Below are 25,990 nucleotides of genomic sequence, written 5' to 3'. Positions count from 1 at the left end.
TTGGGGTCCCTGCCCCCGGAAAACTCATTGACAGCATGTAGACGAGGCAATACCTATGCAGCCCCTAGCTCAGCATCTGCCCATCGGAATCCTTCCTCTCTGGGTGCCTGCAGTGAGGCCCCAGCCTGGCCAACCTGGGCCTCTCCAGTCCCATTCTGGAGCTAGCACTGGGTGTTCCTGGGGAGGCAACGCTTGGCCTCCTCATTCATGCTTTCACGTTGTTTCTCACTCTCACATCCACACAGACAGCACCCTGAAAGCCATGCTGAGCTGGAACCCGCCTTCTGCAACAAACTAGCTGGGAAGGTCCTGGCAAGTTGTTAGGTCTCTCTGGGCCTCGTCTGCATCTCACATAAAAGAGGAGGCAGGATTGAATGAGTTCTAAGGTTCCTTCAAGTTCTAGATTCATGTAATAATGTCTTCCTCAAGAAAAAGAATTATTCATTGTGTAAAGAAACACACACCTGTAATCCCAACTACACATTGGTTGAGGCAGGAGGCTTGTTTGAGGCTCTTTGAGTTCAAGGCTGCAGCGAGATCAGGCCACTACACTCCAGCCTGGGTGACAGGGTGAGACCCTGTCAGGAAAAAAAGAAAAGAAGAGGGGAGGGGACAGGAGGGGAGGGGAAACAATGGGGAAAACAATGGGTCTCAAAGAAAATCCTTTAAGAACACACAGAAGCAGTAGAGAGAGCCCACACCTGTCCTCATTTGTCCCTGGAGCTGTGGGCTGATGCTGTGAAGACCAGACCCAAAGCCAGTCACACAGAGGCAGCAGCTGGACAGGCCTCGCCGACTGAGACCAGTGGCCACACAGACACACACCTGACAAGGTAGACCATGAAACACAGACCCAGGCCTACTGCCAAACAGACGACTTCTCCCTCAAAGCACAGTCGTCTTCAGAATGAGAGGCAGCCCATCCTATGGAACCGAGGGGCGTGGCTCTTAAATTTGGGCTTCAAAAGACAAGCTCAGTCCCTGATTTTTTTCCACCTGAGAAGGAGGCTTTTCTGAACAAGACCCAGTGCGTTCAGAGCAGCCAGGATGAGGAAACACGTCTACAAAGCAGCAGCATAATCCGGACACAAGAAATGGTATGCAAAATAGGATATCAGACGTACTTTTGCAATTGAACATGGTCAAAACCATTTTGCAGCAAGTAACTTTTCCTGAGTTCAAGTAAGAGTTGAGTCCGACATTTATATGTGACACAGCCATGTGAGGCCTCTTCTCTGAGTACAAAGTAAAGTCCGGTAAAGTGAAAAAAAAAAATCATTTCTATAATTAGGAGCAAGATTACTTTGCATGTCACATGACCGTGGCTGAATGGGCAAAACCTCTTACAAAGAAGTGCCTTGGTTTCACACAACCCTGCAAAACAGGCTCGCACAAACCTCTGGGTGGGAGGCAGTGGAATAAACTGAAGGCTAAACACCAAACCACAAAGTTCAGTTGTTTTTCGGCCAAATGAGAAATTCAGTGAAGATGAGCTTGGCTCAGGCTTAGGAAGTGGACGCAGGACCACCCCTGCCTCACCAGGGTCCACTTTGGGGCTCTGTGTCCGAAAGGTCCTTGAGAGCATCTTGACTTGACTCCAGCTGAATTCCCAGAAAGCTCCCAGAATCCCGCATGAAACACATCTGAGTTCAACTGTCCTTTGGTGTGAACTGAGAGCCCTAAAGTGCTCCAGGAGCAGTGGCTGGTCCCCATTGATCGAAAACAAGGGACAGTTGGGGTGAAGAAACGAGAGAGCAGCAGATGACTCAGAAGTGACATGCTGCTCAGCAGCGAGGTCAGCAGTGTGGGCAGTCTGTACAGCAGGTCAGACTGCAGTGGTTTCTGAGCCTGATTTATACATGTATAAGAACTCTGTCCAGAGCTGGGCGTTCCTCAGCATATGAGCTGCATCCACTGTGAGGACACTTCCTGGGATGAAACTTGGGCGTGTTGAGTACCGAGCCAGTAACATGGACTTGGTCCCAGCTACGTCCAGCCCCGTGAATGAAGGAGCTGGGGCGAATCTGGTCATCCCAGGCTTAGCTCTAAAAAGCACAAGGATTGGTTGCTGAGGTGGAGGGGACTCTGGAACGGGACGGAAGGATGCTGGCTCGGAGACCTCATCATCACTGTCCCCTCCTAAGGGAGGCAGCACACGGGAGTGATTCAAGTCAGGGGCTGCCCACCAGATTCTGAAAGTGCTCGATTTTCATTCCTGCTCCTACGTCTACTGGCTGTGAGCCTTGGGACAAGTTTCTGTACCTCTTGCAGCTGCTGTTTCCTTACCTGTAAAACTGGGATGGTAACACCCATCGTGTCATAGGATACTAACCCCTGACATGCGAAAATCCAGGTGTATGTCAAACACTTAGTATAGAGACTGTGCGTGCCCAAGAGACAGGGTGCCTATTATTGCCTGGAGCACTAAGTGGGAACTAATCAGTGGCTTCATGGACACCGACATTCTGGCATGGATTTCAGCACTAAAGAACGGCATCCTCTGTCCCACCCCCTCTTCCAAAATCTTGCAAACACTATCCCCACAGGTTATCTGAAACTTGTCTGGATGTGCCTCTGGGCTCCTCTCAGACAGGCGGACAATCTTTCTCCTGGGAATTCTCTAGAGCCTGCCAGTAGTCCAGGAGAGCCCGGGGCTTGATGAAGTGGCAGGCCACGATCCTCCTGAAGCGGCACACAGAGAAGTGTAAGCCCTCTGGGAAAAAGGTCCGCTGGGAGTGGAGCTCCTCCAATCTGATGTTCAGCCTTTCGAGGCAGAGTCCTACAAACACGTCTTCCAGTTTAATGTATGGGACACTGTCGGAGACATTGTACACCTGACTTGCCACGTCGCTAGAAAACACGTAGCCTGTGCCAGAGCAGAATGGTGGGTACCTGTCCCACGGATATTCAGATTTACTGACAAACCACTTACTGAATGGCTGCCTGATGGGAAACTCATGGAGTTTCAAGAAGCCAGTGAAAAACCTGGTTGTTCTGTTTTTCTTCAGAAGCAGTTCGGTCAGATAGTCGACATTGATGAACATGTCTGAGTCTGTTTTCATCACAAATGCTGCCTGAGGACAAAAGCGATGGACCCATTCCATGCCCATCATGGTCTTCAGGGTCAAATTGTAATAGACGTCTAGGAAATCCTTCTGGATAATGTCCTTGTGTCGCTGGCTCTCCTGGTCCACCTCTTTTTTTTCTGCCGCACTGCTGGTGGTCCCCAGGAGGAAGAATGTCTTCAGCTGCTTTCCCCTCACCATTCTCTCTTTCCCCCACGTCTGCCGGATGGCCATGCGCTCAGTCAACTGTTTGTGGGAAGAGGTCACTAGCAGGACAAGGAAGGGGGGTGTTTGACTGCAGTCTGTATCTGGGAGCTTAAGGAAGTGCCCATCCTCTCTCTTGTAAGTAAAGGACTGTTCTTTGAAAGGATTCAGATTGTACGTGCTAAAATACCAACAAACAGCCCCCAGAACCAGAAGGCAAATATACATCAATTTCATCTTCGGGCAAGCCATCTGAAAGGAACAAAATCCAATGATTAGACCTCAAAAGCATGAGGATGTGTCTAGTTTCATGCTAGAAGGCTGAGGTGGGAGAGGAGACCCGTGTTTTGGAAACTCTAGAACCTCGCTGAATACAGAAGTCGGGTGCTGCCTGGTTAAACAGTTAAGCACAGAGGTCTGACATCTGCCAGCATCTGTCACTTCATGGTGTAAGATAAAAAGCTCAGAGATTCTGGGCATTGGTCCCGGCTCTGCAGCCCTTACCCTATGGGAGTCACCGATTGCCTGTCTGTAGGGATATGGGACGAGGTCCCTCACTCACTCCTCCAGCTCTGCCTTTCTATCACTCCATGACGAAGCGCAGCAAAACAAGCTGCGGGTCTGGAAATCACGCTTGCATTCTTCTCTGATCTAATTCAGCAGCATTCCTGCTCCCCAAAAAAAGCAAGTCCAGTGTTCTGATGTGCACAAGTACCTTCAAATTCCGTCTCTGCCAGAATTATTATTTTTTTTTAATGTTACTTTTTACAGTCTCTGATCTGATTCTCTCCTCTTCTGCCCACCCGTCTCTGCTATCCTCGGCAAGTTCAGGATCATCCGTGGTAATGTTATAACATTAAGAAAGCGTATAACTCACTTTTTGCTGGGTAAGAGGAACCTCCGGTTTGAAAGCTAAAGCCACAGTGTAAATGCTAGGACAAAATTTGTTTCAAAGAACTGTCAGTGTAGAGTGCTTCACAATTATCAGGTGCTGGGCTTGGTTTGTTTACCAAAAATGATGACTCTGTCAGGAATCACTAGGAAAAAAAAAAAAAAAGAAGAGTGTCGTTCAAATCAATCGTGCCTTACCAGCAGGCCTTCACAATTTGCCGTGTCTGTAGTGTCACCTTCCAACCTACTTATGTGACTCTGAGCATGCATTTGAGCCCCCATCCCAGCCTCACTTTTCTCATGGGTATGATCAAGGCAAACAAAGTCCACAACAGTAACAATACGCCAATCCCCCAGAATCCTTCAAGCCTACGAAGTTAAGATAGGACCTAGCAGCTTTTTAGAGAGACACGGTAAACTCATAAATTAAAAGTCTCACTTCTCATCCTGATAATTTACCTTATTTACATAACCGAGTCTGTAGGTAATGCTGAGAGCATTTAACACAGAGAATAAATCCAATTCTTAACACAATAGCGGCACTTTAAAAATGTCATCCTGGGTGAGAGGACAGAAAGGACAGCAAGAAATGAAACTGAAAGAGTGAAAAGCAGAGTTGCTTTGGGCTTTTAAATTTTATTTCAGAGACCAGATGTCACTCTGTCTCCCAGGTTGGAGCACAGTAGAACAATCACAGCTCACTACAGCCTTGAACTCCTGGGCTCAAGCAATCCTCCTGCCTCAGCCTCCCAAGCAGCTGTGACCACAGGCACATGCCGCCACACTCTTCTAATTTTGTATTTTTTTGTAGACATGGGGTCTCACTATGTTGCCCAGGCTACTCTCAAACTCCTGGGCTCACGCAGTCCCCTGCCTCGGCCTCCCAAAGCACTGGGATTACAAGGGCAAGCAGCTGTGCCCAGCCAAGAGTTGGTGATTTTGATGGCCAAAAGAGCACCTCAAAATTTCACTGTCAAAATTCTGTTCTAAATATATTCATCAAAAGCAACATGAAATAATAATGGAGCTTTCTAGAATCAGCTCGCTCTCCAGAGACTTCTTTCCTGGAGGCAAACTACCTGCTCTGCTTGGCACCCCTGGGGAGTTCCTGGTCAGTTCCTGCCCCCAGCAACTTCAGAGAAATCACAGCAGAAGGCAAGGAGGAGACCAGAACTTGTCTGAACTGGTGTTCCAGGATGCTGCAAAGTTTCTTTCTTTTCTTTCTTTCCTTCCTGCTTTCCTTCCTTTCTTTACTTTTCTTTCTTTTTCTTTCTTTCTTTCCTTCTCTTTCCTTCTCTTTCTCTCTCTTTCTCTCTTTCTTTCTGTCATTATTTATTTTCATGGCTAGGATGTGTAGCTGATCAAGGGGATTGGGGGCCTGCTTTCTCCCCCACAATACATTTCACAGAGCATAAAAACCAAGTGCAAGGGAAAGAAGATATTTTTCTACTTTGTTTCCTTGCTTGAATAAATCTGCTCTTTTTCTATGGGTTGCTCTAACAGTAAATCTTAAATTCTCATTCTCTCTGATGTGCCTTTTCTCAGGACCCTTCACAGGGATCTAAATTCCAGGGATGGGCGCTCACCTCATGCAATGCGTTGACCAAACTGCTTCCCAGGAGGCCGAGCAGGTGCCAAACCCAACTGGCCAAAGCCCCCAGGGTCACTTGTTTTCATGGGCAACTGAACATTTTTCCTGCCTAAAGTGGAGTTACCAAGAAACCACCACCAGAAGTCACAGCTCGGAATCCTCATACATGAGGCATCTGCATCTTTGGTTGAGTCTGTATTGTGCCTAAAGAGGACTGGGGGGCCAGCCTTCCACTGGAGGAGTCAGGGGTATCTGCAGCACCAGTAGACAGAGCCTGGAAAGGGCAGCCTGTGCCCCCAGATCCTAGCCACTCCAGGCCAGCTGGAAAGCAGAAGCTCTTTGCACAAACTAGCTCTGCCTTACCTGGGACAGAGCCACGAACAGGCACTATCTGTGCTACAGAAGCCCTACCTCCAAACACATCTAGACCCCCAGGCTGTGTGGCCTGACCAGCCAGTCACTAATGGAATGGCAGTTTCTCCAGCAGATTCTGCACTCTAGGTCTATTAGTCAGGGTTCTCTAGAGAGATGGAACCAACAGGTTATGGATAGATAGATCAATAGGTAGATCAATCAAAGGATAGGTAGGTAGGTGAGTAGGTAGGTAGGTAGATAGATAGATAGATAGATAGATAGATAGATAGATAGATAGGTAGATAGATAGACAGATAGATAGATGATAAGAAATGTCTTAGGACAAGTGGCTAGCGTGATTATGGAGGTTGGGAAATACCGTGAAGGCCATGCAAGCTGGAGACCGGGGGATGCCAAAAGTGTGGCTCAGTCCAAGTCCAAGAGCCTCAGAACCAGAGATGCCAATGGTGTAACTATCAGTCCAAGGCCAAAGACCTGAGAACCCAGAAAGCTGCTTGGTATAAATCCTCGGGTCCAAAGGCCAGAGAGCCTGCAGCTCTGATGTCCAAGGGCAGGAGAAGAAGGATGTCCCAGCTCTAGCAAAGAGAGAGGAATTCACATTTCTTCTGCCTTCTGGTTCTATCTGGGCCCAGTCAATGGATGGTGCCTGCCCACATTGAGGGCAGATCCTCCCCAGTCAGCGCACTGACTCATAGCCAATCTCCTCTGGAAACACCTTCACAAACACACCCAGAAATAATGCTTTACCAGTTCTCTAGGTATTTATTAATCCAGCCAAGTTGATACCTAAAAGTAACCATCACACCAGGCTTTGCTCTGTAACTTGTGAGCAATATAGATGCCAGAAGAGAACCTTGGAACTGAAGGGATAAATACAGTTCAGAACGTGTAGACCTCCCTTCTCTGCCTCTGCCTGCTGCAGGCTCCTCTGAGTACATCCCATCTGCTGGCTCCCGCCTCCTGCCTAAGTCACCGCCCCACTTCTGGCCATAGTGCCTGAAGGACAAAGGTTATGTCTTACACTCCTCCTGAAACCCCAGAGAGCTGTGCTTAAGCTGGTTGCTGGGTACATTTTGAATTAAAGCGGAACAAGTAACACACAAAGCTAGAGCCGTCAGGACAGGGAAAGGCTCTCTAAGGGGAAATCTGGGTAACCGTATCCTACCCGCGCAGGTGTGTGCAGCGTCCTGGGACTCTCCCCAGGCCAGGTGAGGAGACCTTGCCTTAAGCCTGACCTGAGGCTACAGGGCACAGAGACAAAGGAATCAGAAGTCCACCTCTCTAAGGACTGGAAAACTGAAGGGAAGGTCTGGAAAGTTCAGTTCAAGATGCACCTCCTGGATCTGAAAGGAGAGATCTGGAGTGAAGGGACAATGGCCAAGCCCCACAAAGAGGCCAGAAAGAGTATGCGAGGACAAAGCACTCAACTCAAGGGGTCTCCAGGGGCTGCGGCCCTCGGTGGAGAGGGAGCTAGTGAGCATCCTGAGCCCTGCGAAGGGCACAGCACCTGCACTGTTCCGTGAAGGGGAGGTGTGATGTAACCGGTGGAACCAAGGGATGGGAATTCCAGACCAAGGAAACCCAGGGAGGGTGTTGGCAGTCCTGAGGGCTAGGGTCCACTTTCAGGACACTCGCTCCAGATCACTGTCTTGTATCCTTGGAGACTCTCACCACTGCACAGGCCTTGGGAGAACAGAACAGCATCACCAGGAATGCAGAAGGAACAACATCGATGTCCCTGCTGTCTGAACAACCCCACGGTTCTCAAATCCAGTGAGTGTCAGCCTGGGAGGCGTGTTTAAAACCCAGGCTGAAAGGTTCCGTCTCACACAGATTCTGATAAAGTGGGTCTGGGGCCCAGGAATCTATATTTTGACATGTGATCATTCCACTCTAGGCTGGCCTGGTGAAAAATGCCAGTGCAAACTGCCTGTACCGAGCCGACCAGTAATAGGCACCATGTTATAAACAAGAAGACCTCAGACCACCATGCCCACCTTAACGTGTCAGTGGATTCGTTGTAGAGACTGAAAATATCCCTTCCCCTGCGGAAGGTGGAAAATAGCATGACAGGGGTGGACAAGAACGATGCTTCTCCATTGGAAACTGGGATAGGGTGAACTCCCGTGCCATACATGGCCTGCAGCCTCCCAGCAGCTGACCCCAGACTGACACCAGCCTGGTTGGGCCTTTGGAGGCCTGGGCTTTCTCGGAGGAAAGACATTTTAGGAGGCAAATTTTCCAAGAGACTAGTGGAGCTAAGCTGCAGGACGACTCACCCCTACTGTTTTCTTTTTTTTTTTTTTTTTGGAGACGGAGTCTAGCTCTGTCGCCCAGGCTGGAGTGCAGTGGCGCAATCTCGGCTCACTGCAAGCTCCGCCTCCCGGGTTTACGCCATTCTCCTGCCTCAGCCTCCCGAGTAGCTGGGACTACAGACGCCCGCCATCTTGCCCGGCTAGTTTTTTGTATTTTTTTTAGTAGAGACGGGGTTTCACCGTGTAGCTCAGGATGGTCTCGATCTCATGACCTCGTGATCCACCCGTCTCGGCCTCCCAAAGTGCTGGGATTACAGGCTTGAGCCACCGCACCTGGCCCTGTTTTCTTTTTCTTAAAGAGGAATGCCCCCCACCCCAATTGTATAAGCTTCAGACCCCGTAAGACCTGGGCCTACCCCGGCCTCAAGCAAAGAGAATCTCCCAAGTGAGCTGAAGTGAGCAACCAGGGTGACCCTCTAAGTAATTAAGACGTCACAGGGCGGAGGGAGATTCTCAGAAACTGCCCAGGCCCACACTGGGCTGGCAACCCCAAGTCCTCCCAGCATCCAGCTCCCTGCCCACTGAAGGAGGGCTGAGCGTCAGTGTTAGAAGCAGAGAGGGTTTTGCAGCTCTTGCAACGTGATGGTGAATGTTATGTGCCAGCTTTTCTGGGTCACTCAGTTGACAGCCTGAACAGAACCAAACGTTGACCCTCTCGTGAGTAAAAGGAAAGTTCTCCTGCCTGACTGCCTGGAGCTCGGCCTTCAGTCTTTTCCTGCCTTCAGACTTGAACTGAAACATCAGCTCTTCCTGGGTCCGGAGCTTGCCAGCTTTTGGACTAGAACTTAGACTACTGGCTCTCCTGGTTCTCAGGCCTTGAAACACAGGCTGGGGCCACACCATCGACTCTCCTGGGTCTCCAACTTGCTGACCGCAGATCTTGGTACTCTCCAGCCTCCATCATTGCATGAGCATTTCCTCATAATAAATTTCTTTCTGTATACAGGCGTACCCAAGAGATATTGTAGTTTCCATTCCAGACTACTGCAATAAAGCAAATATCACAATAGAGCAAATACTTTTATCTCCCAGTGCATATAAAAGTTATGTTCACCTAGAAATACCATATGACCCAGCCATCCCATTACGGGGTATATACCCAAAGGATTATAAATCATGCTGCTATAAAGACACATGCACATGTATGTTTATTGTGGCACTATTCACAATAGCAAAGACTTGGAATCAGTGACAAATGTCTATCAGTGACAGACTGGATAAAGAAAATGTGGCACATATACACCATGGAATACTATGCAGCCATAAAAAAGGATGAGTTCACGTCTTTTGTAGGGACATGGATGCAGCTGGAAACCATCATTCTCAGCAGACTATCACAAGAACAGAAAACCAAACACCGCATGTTCTCACTCATAGGTGGGAACTGAACAATGAGATCACTTGGACACGGGAAAGGGAACATCACACACCAGGGCCTATTGTGGGGAGGGGGGAGGGGGGAGGGATGGCATTGGGAGTTATACCTGATGTAAATGACGAGTTGATGGGTGCTGATGAGTTGATGAGTGCAGCACACCAACATGGCACATGTATACATATGTAACAAACCTGCACGTTGTGCACATGTACCCTAGAACTTAAAGTATAATTAAAAAAAACAAAAGTTATGTTCACAATATACTGGAGTCTATGAAGTGTGTAATAGCATTATGCCTAAAAAATAGCATACATATCTTAATTTAAAATACTTTATTGCTAAAAAAAATGCTAATGTTCCTCTGATTCTTTAGAGAATCATAATCTTTGTGTTAGTGGAGGGCCTCACCTCAATGTGGATGGCTCCTGACTGATCAGGGTCATGGTTGTTGAAGGCTGGAGTGGTCGTGACAATTTCTCAAAATAAGACAACAATGAAGTTTGCCACATCAATGGACTCTTCTTTTCATGAAAGATTTCTGTGTAGCATGCGACGCCATTTGATAGCATCTTACCCACAGTAGAACTTCTTTTGAAATTGGAAACGATCCTCTCAAATCCTGTTACTGCTTCATCAACTAACTCTACGTAATACTGTAAATCCTTTCTTGTCATTTCAGCAATGTTCACAGCATCTTCACCAGGAGTAGATTCCATGTCAAGAAACCACCTTCTTTGCTCATCATAAGAAGTAGCTCCTCATCCGTTGAAGTTTTATCATGAAGCCACGCACAGTGGCTCACGCCCGTAATCCCAGCACTTTGGGAGGCCAAGGCAGGCAGATCACTTGAGGCCAGCAGTTCAAGACTAGCCTGGCCAACATGGCAAAACCCTGTCTCTACAAAAAATTAACCGGGAGGGTGGCACACACCTGTAATCCCAGCTACTTGGGAAGCAACTGTATTTCTCCTACCTTGTTAGCACGCATGTAAATTAACACACTTTGGAAAGCTGTATATACCTTGGCAGTTTCTGCTGCGGCGAAACATGTGTGCTATGATCTAGCAAATCACTCCTGCACACAGACCCAGCAGCAATTATTGCTTATGTCCACCGAGACACGGTCAAGAATGTTCACAGCAGCATTGCTCATAATTGCCAAAAATTATGGTATCGATCTAGATCCAAACAGGAAAGAAAAACCACATAGTACTTTGACCAGGTAAAGTCAAATACAAAGAATCATTTACTATGATAAGGAAATGGAGTAATGAGAGACTAACAGTAATAACATCAAGACAGCTCCAAAGAATATACAACCAACCATACATAAGGAATGGCCACTGGCCCTAGCGCTGAGATTGAGCCACTGAGAAAATGCCCCCTATCAGGGCTAAGATCTAGACCCCACTGAAAGGGCACAGCTATGCCCACTGAATGGCAGAGACATTACTGCAGATCCACATTGGAGAAACATGCTTGGAATCCACCTTCTGGAACTTGCCAGAAATCTGCCCTCTAGGTTGCCAGGAAAGCAGTTCACCAGATGCACTCTGCTACAAAACACCCAGTGGGTGTACCTGGAGAAACTGCTGTCTTGCCAAGTACTCCTGTAACACCACATGGGCTGCCAAGCCAGTGTCCCTGAACCGGGAAGGAAAAACTTGTTCCCCTGCAATGCCCCTCTGGGTCCCTCCACTGATAAGCTTCAAGAGCCAGATTGCAGAGGGAAACTATTTAGAGGGCCCAGACCCATTTCCAGAGACCAGGCAAAAAGGGTGAGTTTGGAGCCAAGAGGCAATACATTGATAACACAACTCTAGTCAAGAAATTTCCCTCAACAGCAGAATGGATGAATGAAATGCTACACAGCCATAAAAACTACAAACTATTGACACGTGATGTATTAATCTGACAGACGTTACACTGAGTGAAAAGAGAGACATGAAATGATTCCATTTATACGAAGTTCAAAACCAGGCAAAATTGATCAATGATGAAGGAAGTCAGCAGAATGGTTACCTCTGGTGGAGAATGATTGGCTGCAAGGGAACAGAGGAATCTCTGGAGAGATGAATACATTCTATTCTAGATCTGGGTGGTGGTTACATGGATGGACGTATACGTAAAAACTCATGGAGCCGTGCAGCTAAGATCTGTGCACTTCACTATATGCACATTGTACCATGTTAATATTTTTAAATAATTTTAATGAAAAATAAGTCTCTGAAAAAGACACATCTTCTGCAGAACTGCCCAAATTTATTCGACCATAGATTCGACTGTTTTGGGGAGAGCATTTCATGGGCCAGTGTCTCACAAAACAGATCCCAGGAAACAAAGTCTAGAGTTTGCTTTTGTTGTCAGCTCTGAAGTTCTTGCAACTGCTTTTGCACATCAGTTGGCCAGACATGGAAGGCAGGATCCTTGATCAAATTGTGAGATCTGCTATGATAATTTTTACAATATTTCATTAATTGCCACATCAGGATCTACTCTGTTTTCCATTATAAATCAGCTGAAGAAGCTGCAGAGCAGATACAGGAGTCCCCTTTTGTTAACTGCAGGCAGCCTGCTAGGATGGAAGGAATGAGGAATCAGAAGGCCCTGGTTCACATCTCAGCTCAAATACAGTGGTGGTATAGCACGGCCCAGGGCATTGACATGCTCGACACCTGCGTCCTTGTGTCAAACTGGTGATGACACTGCCGCCTCACAGGACGCTTGGGAAGCACTGCATGCCCAGCAGTAACTATTTCTGTCCTAACTTCTAACAAACCTCAACTCAGTTTTGCCTTCAAGGTCTACCTTGCCAGAGGCGTTCTGCCCACCCCCTGTCCAGTTATAACACAAGCAGGGTGTACACTTTCCATGGCCTGACCTGAACCCCAGGGAGAGTGGGAAGTGTGGTCCAGAAGGTGCTGAGCACCTCACTCCTGGCTCACTGCTCACATCCCAGGTCACACCTACTGAGAGCCCGGTGGCACCTGCAGGGAGAGCCCAGCCTGGGGGCCACCAGCTGCTACAAGGACAATGACCTTCTCTTGGAGCTCCAGGGGGAGGAACACAATTGGACCTCACAGGGTTCACTATGGAAGTAGGCTCTTTCCAGAGCCAGTTAAGGAGCCACAAGCTCCCCACAAACGTCCTTACATCACAGGTCCATTCAACACAGTCGGGGAAAGTCTGTGAACTCCTCTGAATAACGTTTTTACACGCACAATACAAAACATACAGAGTTACAGGGGAAATCGATTACGTTGAAATAAATGAATCAAAATATTTTTAAAAGTGAGCCAGAATAATATATATACTTCTTCACTGCTGCATTTAATAATGATTTCCAGCTCTAGATCTGATAAAAACTACCTTAACTTTGCAGGCAGGACTAGCTTCACCCGTATCTGGAGATGTCCACTGCTGCTACTGTGTGATGTGAAAATAAGTGATTTCTTTCGGTGACAAAGTCACAAGTTCCACTACTGTAGATGAGGGCCCCCTCCCAAAAAACTCCCATGTTAAAGTCCTCGCCACCAATACCTCAGAATGTGACCTTATTTGGAGACAGTCGGCTCTACACTAAGTTTCAATGAAGTCATTAGGGGGATCCCTAACCCGTATGACGGGTATTCCTTAAGGGAAATTTGGATACAGACTCACAAATAGAGAAAACACAGCATAAAGAGAAAGGCAGGGCTCGAGGCATTGTGTCTCCCAGCCAAGGAACGCCAAAGGCAGCCAGCCACCCCCAGAGCCCGCGAGACGGCCTGGAGTAGATTCTCCCTGACAGCCTCAGAAGAACCAACCTCAGCGACACTTTGGTCTCGGATTTCCAGCCTCCAGATCCCTGAGACAGCAAAGTCTGTGTTTTAAGCCACCCAGTTTGAGGCACTTTGTTACCACAGCAGCAGAGAACTAAGACAGTGCCTATGTTCCTAAAGAAAGGAAGAGCTCAATTTCAGTCAGAGGTTCCAGAAAATAAGGATGTCATGTTTTGGGGTGCTCAGGGTCTGCTTCCACCAAGGGTGAACAGTGGTGGACAGGCTCACATAGCGGGGACCCCTGAGCTGAGTGACCGTCACACTTCAAAACCACAAAACCACAATGGCACGGATTCAGACGTCAAGGTGGCCTCATTCCCAGCCACTCTAGAAGGTTTTTCTTTTTTCTTTGCGGTTGTTTTATCTGACCTTGTCTTCTGGCTGGACCACAGCTGAGGGAGGGCATTGGCGCCGGGCTGGAAGAAGCGGGACATGGTGAGCTGCTCATTTTCACCTTTTTTTTTTTTTTTTTTGTAAAATACACTTTTTAATCTTATTCAAAAATGGTGACAGTAGCTGACAATGTTTATTTTTTTTTCTACTAAGCAAAATAAACTGTCAAGTCTATTTCAGTGCTCCTCCATCTAAATGATGTTGAACCATCTCTCCAGCATCCTGTGGCTGCCCCACCAGAGCCACAGGAGAGCGCCCCGGCTCAGCTGGGACCCTTGCTGGTCACCAACAAGCCAGGCGCTGACATCTGCACGCAGGTATGAAGAGGGTGCCTGTGGCCTCCTTGGCTGAAAGGGAATTTCAAATGCCCCCACCCAGGGAGGAATGGTTTCTTTCTCAGTCTTTCCCACCTGCTTGTGGCAGCCCAACCAAGAACGGTGGACAAAAGTCTCACTCATTGTCCCCTTTCAAGCTCGCAGATGCTGCTGCTGCTGTGGTAACAAAGTGCCTCAAACTGGGTGGCTTAAAACACAGACATTTGCTGTCTCAGGGATCTGGAGGCTGGAAATCCGAGACCAAAGTGTCGCTGAGGTTGGTTCTTCTGAGACCGTCAGGGAGAATCTACTCCAGGCCTTCTCGCGGGTTCTATGGGGTGGCTGGCTGCCTTTGGCGTTCCTTGGCTGGGAGACACAGGAAGTTCCGTGAGGTACTGCCCTGGCCACACAGCCTCAGGAGCAGCCTGTGCCCGCCTTTTGCAGCTGACCGGTGAAGGCAGGAACACACCCTGTTGGAAGGGCTCCTGTGTCACCTGTAGCTGTCACCTACAAATAAGGTCACATTCTGAGGTCGTGCAGGTTAGGACATTAACACAGGAATTTTTGAGGAGGGGGCCCTGACCCACAGGAGTAGAACTTGTGACTTGGCTACCAAGAGAAATCACGTGTATTTATTTTATTTTGTCTCTCAGTGGAGGAGCAAAGCCCCGCCCCTTCATCCCAGGCCCTTCCACTGCCTCGGGAAGCCTCTTCCGACCACCTCCCCTGGGGCAGGCAAGGGTCCAGGTGCTGGGGATTCCACAGCAAAGACGACGAATCTTTGCAGGGTTCAGGGCTCACAGGACGAGCCACGCGGTAACTGGGATCTGACACAGCAGGGTGGGGCGTGAGGTCTGGCAGAGACCCAAGCTGGGTGCCTCTGAATCCTCATCCCAACCAGGCCTCCACCTTTACATTTCCATGTGTGTCTCTGCACTGCCCAGTTTTAGCAAGAATCCTGCAAAGTTCGTTTGGCCAGGATCCCCCACCATCGCTATCTGATCAGTTCCTTGTCCCCCACCCTCAGTGTCTGGTCACCCTGGCTCAGCCTCCAGATTCCCACCATCACTATCTGATCAGTTCCTCATCCCCCACCCTTAGCATCTGGTCACCCTGGCCTCTGCCTCCAGATCCCCACCATCGCTATCTGATCAGTTCCTTGTCCCCCACCCTTGATGTCTGGTCACCCTGATCTGCCTCCAACAAGGTGGGTTTAGCCAGAATCCCCCTCACCCCTGGGGTCTCTTCTAAGTAACTTTCCACCCACTGAGCCTTCCACCCTGCTTCTGGGCTGCACCTCCCCACTTGTCCACGCTGTATTCAGAATTAAGCCCAGCTCTATACTGAGGTCTCTTTCCCCTACTGCAATAGTTCCTGAATAGAAACTGTCTTCACCTTCTACCTCCTGTCCAGCTCTGGCTTTTCTTTAACGGGGCAGGGGAAAGAACAGAGGTCCTGCCTATGGATATTCAGGGAGACTTGCTCCAGGGAGGCTGGCCAGCAGAGGCAGGGAATCTGGAAGGGCCCCGTGGGTTCCAGAAACAGCATGGTATGCAGAAGGAAAGCTGGGAAAGGAGGCTGGAGACAGGCAAAGTGGCTCAGAGTGGCCGAGAGGAGCAAATGAGCAGTCTGGACTCTGGCCGAGGACATCACGTGGCCCATGGTTCTTCTCAGGGCTTTAAGGGCCCATGAGTCTCGAGTCCAACAGGGCCTCTCTGTCCCATTCATCAATACAACACAGAAGCCTCCAATCAAATTAAGTGACTGGGGAGAAAAGAGATAGGGATTTGGACACATGATCACTGGTCTCAGGACTGATGAATTTAGAGCTGGAAGGCATTTTAAGGATTGTCTTAGTCACCTCAGGCAGCCACCACAAAATACCACACACTGGGTGGCTTAAATATCAGAAATGTCTTTTCTCACGGTACTGGAGACTGGAGTCTAAGATCAGGGTGCCAGCACAGTCTGGCTCTGGCGAGGGCCTCCTCCTGGCTTGCAGATGGTCGGCGTCCTGTTGTGTCCCCACAATGGCAAAGAGACAGCCCTGGTGCCTCTTCCTACAAGGACACTCATCCCATCATGAGCGCTCTACCCTCAGGACCTCGCTGAACCTACTCAGCTCCCAATGTCCTCATCTCCAATCACTATCCCTTTGGGGGTTAGGCCTTCAAAATACGAATTGTAAGGAGACACAATTCAGTCCACAGCAAAGATCGTCTCCCAGCATTTATTGAGCACCTGCTGTGTACAGCATGGCACTGGTCATGGGGAGTGGCCATGGGGGTCTACTCAGATTTCCCTCAACTGCATGGAGAGCCAAACTTGCCCCCCAGAACACACCACCAGAGGGAAGTGCTGCTCTCTTCCAACCTATCCACTGTGCTTCATGCTAGGAAGCATCACTTAACCCCCAGACTCTTATTCTCTCCTAAACATGGAGAAGATGACCTCACCCGGTCTTGGGACCAGGACTCAAGACAGTGAGAAAGAGAAGGTGCACGTGCTAGGAGGGTCTGGCCCCCACTCAGGCTCTGTCCCCTCCCCTCACTCTACAATCTACCCTCTGCTGAAGCTCTTTCTCTTTTTATTTTTTTAACTTAAGTACCTCTACTAGGAGCTCCCAGTCTCTAAGCAGCCAAAAGCACAGTCAATGTTCTTATAACCCGATTCTTTTAAATCTCTGATGCATTCTTTTCTGATTAATAACCCAAATAACACTGAAAGATTTTATCTGAACAATTTTGTCCACTGTGTCAAATATGGTGTCTACAGATTCAGGAAAGCCAATCTACAATGGACTTTTTTAAAAAGTAAGCTTTTGATTACACAACAAGCTAAGAATCAAAGCACTGAGGTCTTTCTTCTGACCCAAAACTAAACTAAACAAATTAATACCATAGCAAAAGAAGATCACCAGAACATCATTAATAGGGCTGCCAATTATTCTGTGCAACCAACCACGTTAGAAATCTCTGAAAATTTTGTAAAACTTTTTAACTGTCTACATCTAGTGAGATAACAGGAGGATGGCATCTTTAACTGCATATAAAACACCTTGAAAACAAAGACAAGTGCTGTCTCCCGAAGAACATCTTCTCCCAGGTTATTCTGGAAACTTGTTGCCCTAATGGTAAAGCCACAGACTCTAGGCTGCTTAAGTAAGGTCTCCATGAAAAATCTGAGAGCAATAGGAATTCAGCGTGCAAACCACAGGCAAAGGGGTGGGGAAGAAAGAGGAAGATTTTAAACAAGCGGCCGAGCATGGTGACTCACGCCCATAATCCCAGCGCTCGGGAGGCTGAGGTCAGTGGATCGCTTGAGCTCAGGAGAGAGACCAGCCTGGCCAACATGGCGAAACTCTGTCTCTACAAAAAATACAAAAATTACCTGAGCATGGTGGCGCACACCTGTAATCCCAGCCACTCGGGAGACTGAGGCCCGAGAACCAAAAATTTCATTAATTAAATAATTAATTAAAACAAGGGAGTATAATCATTCTAGAAACTGGCCTGCTGGATTTCAATTTATATGAGGCACCCTAAACCAGAGGCAATGGAAGCAATTTCCAGCACTCAGATTTAATTGTGCTACATGAAGTCATCTTAACTCTACATGGCGTGAGATTTTGTTCTCGACAAACAAGTTTAGCAATCCTTAACATGAGAACCAAAGACTCCTTCAGTTGGCTGGCAAGGTCCTGCTGTTCCAAGTGACTTCCTCTGCCTCTCAGCCATCAGGATATCCTTGTTCCCTTTCAGCTCTGTGGAGCTTTTGTTTTGTTTTGCTTTGTTTCGCTTTGTTGAGACAGGGTCTCACTCTGTCACCCAGGCTGGAGTACGGAGGCACCGTCTTGATTCACTGCAACCTCCACCTCCCAGGGTTAAGTGATCCTCCTGCTTCAGCCTCCCAAGTAGCTGGGACTACAGGCATGCACCACCACACCGAGTGACTTTTTGTATTTTTTGTAGAGACGAGGTTTTGCTATGTTACCCAGGCTGGTCTCGAACTTCTGAGTTCAAGGGATCTGCCTATCTCCATCTCCCAAAGTGCTGGAAATAGGGCCATGAGCCACTGCACCCAACCCCCTTTCAGTTCTTGACCCTCCTGCTCTTTCCCAGTTTTGCTTTCTTCTTTCTCTCTCTGCTCAGCTAACTCTTCCTTACCTTTAATCCTCATTTCCTGATCACTACTCACATCACCCCATATTGTACTGTATCACGTTAATTATTGGGATTGTATTTTGTTAATTCCTGATACAAACCTTGGAATACCACTCACCTTTCTCACTAGTCAATCACTTCAGAAGGCCAGCAGGCACCATTTTCTGTATCTTTCATCATTCTGGACAGGGTGTGGCACTTAGAAGCCTAGCGGAGAGTTCTGAATGAACAAATGAGAAATGAAGCTGCCCATGTCTCCAAAAGCCAAAGGATGCTTCTTTGTGACTTGGATATACTTTCTTACTTGAACACAAATGCATGGTTTCAATGGCCTCTTTTCCAGATGAAACTGTTGTACGAAAAATTTCAGAGTGTTAGTAATTTTGCTTATAGACACTGCAAAAGACTTCAATTATTCCTCAGAAGAAAGAGAATCTGGCTTATTCAATGGAGGAAGAAGTAACATCAAGAGTGTCACCCCTGCTGTTCATACAGAGGAGGCCAGTGGGTGATTACAGCCAAAGGGAGCTCCTCGGGAGTGCTGAGAAGCAGTAGTCCAGGGCACCAGCTTCTGGGCAAAGCTGCAGAGGCAGCCTGCTACCTTTCCACACCAGCAGGAGACCTTTGGTCACATCACACGTTCTCTGTTCTCGCTCTTGAAAACGGAATTTTAAAAAGCACACAGAATCAACAAAAGAGATGTTTTCATAAGCACTTTACTCCAACCGTGCAAGGGGCAAGAACAAATGCATCCAAGATCATCCCGCCCGTGCTGGGAGGCAGAGGGTGGCTGCGGGATCAGCGTCCGAGTCTAAGATTTCACTGAGAACATGTTTTAATGTGGGGACCTTTGCTTAACAGAGTAAAAAACTATTATACTAACAAAGTGATCGACCCCCGGGTCGGGACAGTTTGGCTAACAGGGATGCTGACAGTGAATCATTCTCACCGTTTGACCACTGCCTGCTCTTGGGGTGTGTGGTGTTTCTCAAAGCTTGTCCCAACTGGAACAGGGACAACAGGTCTCTATTCCAAGTCCAGCATGACTCCCCCAATTTGCCTCTTAGCCAGCAGAGACTCTGGAAGGAGCTAGTCCAGGAGGTGCTGCTGGTCTCCAGCACCTCAATATGTCCAAGCCACATCACGCAGATGTGAAATGGGGAGATACCATGTGGTGGCAGCCACAGAGAGGCTCCACACACACCAAACCACTGCTGGGGCAGTCCCCACTGGTTATTTTCCAGATGTGAGGAAACCAATGCATCCATCATGAATCACTACCTCCTGCTGGGAAAATTCTGATAAGGAAGAACTTAAGAAAAAGAAGCCATCTCTGGCTGAATCCACCAGGATAGGAGAACTTCCTGCTTCCCTCCAAAGGCAAAGAAAAACTTGCACACACAGGGCGAGACCTGAGGGTGATTCCCAGGAAAGGAGAAGAGAAAACAAAAACATCAGTTGAGAAAGTTGTCTCTGTTCCTGGACCAAACTGCACAGTAGGAAGAGGGCAACTGTGCCTTTATATGCCCGCTGCCTGTGGTTACCAAAAACGACTCCGGGAATGGTCAGGAAAGTGCGATTTTGGACACAATAGAGTTGTCAGCAGCAGGGTGAGTAGACACAGGCCAGCAGAGAAATACGTGGTGTCTTCCAGCCATGACTTAGGGAGCACGTTGCTAACCAGGCCATGCCTGACACCTCCATTTCCTGTGGCTCATGCTCTTGACTATGACTGCATCATAATTTGGGCCAATCATTTGACAACACAACCCACTCCTGGCAGTATAAGAAAAGTGAGAAGATAGAGGGGTGAGCCAGTCAACACACATTCGTCCCCGCAAGACAGTCAGTGCAGCACGGTGGGGAGGTAGAAGCCTGTGACCCTGAGAAGGCCAGGGCTGGGGTCTTCCAGTCACTCCTGCACAATCTTAGCAAATCATTTTTTCTCTCCCAACCCAAACTCTCATTTTTAAAAGGTCACAATGCCCAATCTGAAGGTTGCTGTGAGAATTAAACGAAAGCGTTCATGGCACACGGTAGGAGTTTAATAAATGCTAGCTCCCTTTCCCTCCTTGTGCATCATAAGAACACAAGACATTTCTTCACCCCCTCTAGGAATATATGCCATTGTTTCAAATGTCAGACAGTGGTTCTGTAAGCCGCTGAAGCTGTACCTTCTCTAGGTTTCCCATCACTGTGAACTTTGCACTTTTTGCAATGGAACTGTGAGAGGAAAATAAATCTTGGGACCCCAGACTCACTAAGCCAAAGGGAAGAGTCAAGCTGGCAGCTGGCTCATGCAAGTCTGCCTCCCATTTGGGTTCCTAAATAAGATGGCAACAAAGATGAAAAGCTACATACCTCCCTCATATTTTGCCCACAAGGAAACTCCTGTGAGCCCCAAGCTCTTTACCCTACAGCATTTCTGTTAAAGTTCAACATGGTAATGTAAATTAATAGCTTATCTTCACAGGTGCGGGGGACACAGGACAGAACTCAGAGTCGTCTCTTTGCCCGCCTGAAACAAATGCATGTCTGATTGTTTCCTCTGCCCTGCTGTCTACATTACCTAATGTAAAAATGCAGATCCACCGAGCCAGACAAAGGCATGAACGACTATTTACCCACCTCTCACATGAAAACCGCCTATTTCTTAATATCCTGCCCTTTCCCCTGTAAATACTGAAGACCTCAAAATCATCTTAGGAGAAAGGCATAGATCTGTCTCCCGGGCACCCATCCTTAACTTTCGCAAATAAATGTCCCGAAATGATTGAGACTTGCCTTGGTCATTTTCCTTGATTGACATAACTGTCAGTGTCAGTCACTTCCACAAGAACGCATGATTTTACGACAAAATAAGCCACAGAGAGGAGCAGGGAAAACTCATACTCCCCCTGCATACCAGCCTCGAGGAGTTGCGGGAAGGTCAAGGGAGCAGGCATGATCTCCTCTTGCCAAACGCTAAAGCAGCTTTCCCTCATCAAGGAGCATCTCTACCCCATCTTTAAGCACACATAATAAAAAGCTTTAAAAATTTCAGCTGTCTCCTAGCAATCTGTGGCACGCTTCAAAACTTGGGAAGGAAGATGCTGACAGAGCAGGGAATGTGGGTCACTTCTTTTCAAACAATAACCCACAAATGAAAGAGGAAACTCAAATTCAACCAGAAGAAAAAGCTCAATTGTTCTCCCATCTGCCTGTCACCTACATAAAACAGCTGCAAAAGCAGAGGCAGGCAACGCAGCTGTTGCTGCCAGGAGTGCTAATGCTAAGGCTTTTCACACAGGCTTTTCTTTTCTTTCTTTCTTTTTTTTTTTTTTTTTTTTGAGATAGAGTCTCATTCTGTCAACCAGGCTGGAGTGCAGTGGTGCAATCTCGGCTCACTGACCCTCCGCCTCCTGAGTCCAAGCGATTCTCCTGCCTCCCAAGTAGCTGGGATTACAGGCGTGCACCACCATGCCCAGTTAATTTTTGTATTTTTCGTAGAGATGGGAGTTTCGTCATGTTAGCCAGGCTGGTCTCAAATTCCTGGCTGCAGGTGATCTGCCTGCCTCGGCCTCGCAAAGTGCTGGGATTATAGGCATGAACCACTGTGCCTGGCCCAGGCTTTTATTTTCATCAACATGAAACTGCATTGACAGGCTTTGTCAATCCTGCAACGCTGCCCGTCTCCATCAGCGTCTCCACAAGGCCCTCGCCAATGGCCCCACTGAGTCCAGTTTAGTATTCATTTCATTTCATTCATGTAATGGACTCAAGCTACCCCTCCCTACTGTGTCTATCCCATTAGTAAAGAACATTTACAAAATCTTTTTTATTTTTTTTTTTTTGAGACAAGATCTAACTCTTTCGCCCAGGCTGGAGTGCAGTGGCATGATCTTGGCTCACTGCAGCCTTGACCTCTCGAGCTCAAGCAATCCTCCTGCCTCAGCCTCCCAAAGCTCCCGCCTGGGACCAAAGGCGCACACCACCATGCCCAGCTTTTTTTTTTTTTTTTCTTGGTGGAGATGGGAGTCTCGTTATGTTGCCTGGTCTATTCTGCAACTCCTGGCTTCAAGCCATGATCCTGCCTCAGCCTCCCAGTGTGCTGGGATTACAGGCGTAAGCCACCATGCCCAGCCAACAAAATATTTAAAATAGACTATTTTGACTAAGACAAAATCAAAATTATCCCACTTCCTCCATATGTTAATCCATTTTAAAAAATAAGGAAAATGTTCTCGTCTGTATTTTCTAACGTCTTCAAAAACAGCTGATCCTGCAAGTACTTTCCAAAGAAAGAGACACAGCAAACAGAAATATCCAAAAACAAACAAAAAAAGAAAGGTAAAAATCCAAATAGGAGGCATATAAGAAGAGGAACCTCAATGTGTGTAACTCCTCAAGTCACCGTACCTCAATTGCTTTGTCTGCGCAGGTCCCTAGGCCTGGAATGTCCTTCCATGCCTTCTCAGGTCAGCCATTCCTACATTCTTCACATGAAATGTCCCATCCTCTCGGTTTCCCCAAAGCAGAGATAAATAATTTATTACCATTTATTACTAACTTTATATGTGCTTCTTTATAGCAATCATTATATGGTAATATAAAGGACACTATTTTATGAATGTCTCTGAAGCTGACCTTTGCTTTCTTCATTTGATAATTCTCGTGCCTAGCTCAGAGCCTGTGAACCCAAGCGCAATGTACACTTGATGAATGAGTGGATGTGATAAGAAACCAGCCAAAGGAGAAATTAATTATTTAAACTTGAAGCATGTAACTTGGTATAGGGAAGATTTTCCTATGGAAAGTAACACTTACGGAGAGAGCTGCTACAGAACAGAGACGAGTCAAATTGGTATTCTACTGTGAAGAACTGGTGCCTCTTTACTTTTCTTTTTTTTTTTTTTTTTTTTTGAGGCGGCGTCTCGCTCTGTCACCCGGACTGGAGTGCAGTGGCCGGATCTCAGCTCACTGCAAGCTCCGCCTCCCGGGTTTACGCCATTCTCCTGCCTCAGCCTCCCCAGTAGCTTTTTGTATTTTTAGTAGAGACGGGGTTTCACTGTGTTAGCCAGGATGGTCTCGATCTCCTGACCTTCTGATCTGCCCATCTCGGCCTCCCAAAGTGCTGGGATTACAGGCTTCAGCCACCGCGCCCAGCCGCCTCTTTACTTTTCATATGTAAAATGGAGATCATTAATTCCACTTAAAGTTGTGGGATTTGCTGCCAAAACAGCAAAAGTCCTCTTAGTCCGGCTATCAAAGCATAGCGTTTAGAACACAAATCAAAAAAACTCCTGGACAGTCAGTTCTATACGTCTCACTTTTACCAGGGATTTATAAAGCCTGAATTATGATTTACAAAGCCTGAATTATGTTCAGAAGAGAGAGGCCAGGAGAAAGAGCGTATATATTATATGATAGAATATATGAAGAATTACATGATGGAATACGAAGAATTTTCAACGTCACTTATAATGCTTAACATTTAGAAACCATGTCTCAGAGAAAGAAAAGACTAGAACAAGAACCAGTGGGTACAAAGTACTGAGATCAAATTCAATCGAAGACTTCACAATGGTTATGCAAATAATTAGCAAAATCTAAAGGTAGAATGAGCTATTCCAGAAAATAATTAATGTATCATGAAGATATTAAAAAACTTGGAATTCAAGCATTAAATGGACTGTAAAAGACTAACTTAATTTTAAGAACTTTTTTTAATCTAAATTCCATAATGCTAATATTCTAGTTCACAAAGTTAGAGTAAGACTTTAGGGCATCAATTTTATATCACATTTCAGCTTTTTAAATTTTTTTATTTATTTTAATGCTTTAAAGAGACATCATTGACACTTATTTTCATAAAAATCAGTTTAACCGTGGAAATCCCAGGCATAAACACGGTTCTGTAGTGTTGGAAGCTAAAATACAATTGCTATGGATTTTAACTTCATGTTTTTAATAATGTGAGATTTATCATGTTTGTAGTAGTGCATAACTCTAGCTAATATCCCAAACTTTCTTTACAAATGGCGAACTACTTTTTGGCATCTTCCAACCTTGAAATACCCGTTCTCACCACCATATTATACTAGAAGTCTTCACCATTCAACATAGCAAGAAAAGGAAATAAAAATGCAGCTGGGTGCAGTGCTTCACACCTGTAATCCCAGCAGTCTGGGAGCCTGAGGCAGGTAGATCGCTTAAGTCTAGGAGTTCGAGACAAGACCAGCCTGGGCAACATAGTGGGATTCCATCTCTACAAAACATAGAAAAAATAGCCAAGCATGGTGGCATGCGCCCATTGTTCCAGCTACTCAGGGGGCTGAGGCAGGAGGATCGCTTGATCCCAGGAGATAAAGTCTACAGTGAGCCATGATCATACCACTGTACTCCAACCTGAGTGACAGAGCAAGACTCTGTCTTGAAAAACAAACAAAAAAAGCATCCAGATTGGAAAGGCAATATTAAAACTGTCTTCATTCTCAAAAAAAAAAAAAAATAGAATGGATTTCATCTTTCTTGATAGAATCCACTTTGTCATCAAATAATTCATCTTTGCAAGGCCTCATAGTTCAGTACAAGCTGGGCAAATAATTGTTTAATTCCTTCAAAACGTGTTTGAGAATTTGTAAGGATAGGCCCAAATACTGACAGCCTTACAAGTACTCTCAAGGCGTTTTCCTGTATTGAGACACATAGATCCTGAAAAGAGCTGGACTTCTCACCCACGGTGCGAGAGCAACTGTTGACCCAGGGAAGAGGGCCTGAGCCAGGGAGCATGAGGGAGAAAAGGGCCTCAGCAGCAGGGATGGGTTCAACTAGGCTCCTACACAGCCACTCTCTAGGGTGACAAGCCAACCAAGACAGGAGGAGCAGGGCTGGTGGGGCCGCCTGTTTATCAACCACAAGACACTGCCCACCACCGAGAGTTATGATCGGTGGTTTAAACCACGTGCTCCACAGCAGGTCTGAATCAAACACAGGCAGCCTGGTTGCAAGGCTGTTTCTGCCTGTCACTAACAGTGAGAGCTCAGGTGAGTTATTTACCTTCTCAGACCTCCGCTTTCCTCATCTGTCAAACGGGAATAACACCGTAAAGCCCACCCCCACCCTCTACCATGGCAGCAACGAGAGGAGCTTCAGGTATCCTTCTCCATGCCAGAGGCTTGCTAAAGAGCCCTCCAGGTACATTTTACAGTTATTTATTTACATTTTACAGTTACATCATTTACATTTTATAGTTATTGATTGACAGCTTGTTATTCAGCCCTTTACAGACCTTCTCTTTATGTGCATGAAGAGAGGAGACTCTAACAAGCCCTGCATCCCATAGTTTCAGGTTAGCCGCTGGGAGAGGTACAGGATGCAGGGGCCACTGACTTAGAAAATGCCAGATGCGGGCCGGGCTGGGCGCGGTGGCTCACGCCTGTAATCCCAACAGTTTGGGAGGCCAAGGCAGGTGGATCATGAGGTCAAGCGTTCCAGACCAG

At 47.1% G+C, this 25,990-nt stretch overlaps 1 protein-coding gene across 4 annotated transcripts in view; it reads right to left on the bottom strand.

Annotated features, from left to right (window-relative positions):
- Positions 1-1,183: 1,183 nt before the first annotated feature.
- The window catches only part of B3GALT5 (UDP-Gal:betaGlcNAc beta 1,3-galactosyltransferase, polypeptide 5), a 103,742-nt gene continuing 78,935 nt past the window's right edge, over positions 1,184-25,990 (bottom strand). The window contains exons 1-4 of one of the 4 annotated variants that reach the window (XM_011954051.1): positions 6,485-6,763; positions 6,163-6,271; positions 4,147-4,306; positions 1,184-3,521 (exon numbers count right to left, since the gene is read on the bottom strand). In XM_011954051.1, the coding sequence (XP_011809441.1) occupies positions 2,586-3,521 (936 nt within the window). In that variant the 5' untranslated portion in view covers positions 4,147-4,306; positions 6,163-6,271; positions 6,485-6,763 and the 3' untranslated portion in view covers positions 1,184-2,585. Of the gene's footprint in view, positions 3,522-4,146; positions 4,307-6,162; positions 6,272-6,484; positions 6,764-18,627; positions 18,859-25,990 lie in introns of those variants that run through there. The other 3 variants (XM_011954049.1, XM_011954048.1, XM_011954050.1) reach the window with 3 other exon arrangements.

The sequence above is a fragment of the Colobus angolensis genome, unplaced genomic scaffold (assembly GCF_000951035.1).
Source record: "Colobus angolensis palliatus isolate OR3802 unplaced genomic scaffold, Cang.pa_1.0 Scaffold38, whole genome shotgun sequence".
Classification (NCBI taxonomy): domain Eukaryota; kingdom Metazoa; phylum Chordata; class Mammalia; order Primates; family Cercopithecidae; genus Colobus; species Colobus angolensis.
The sequence above is the reverse complement of the archived record's forward strand: the minus strand, read 5'-3'. Positions and strand labels throughout refer to the sequence as shown.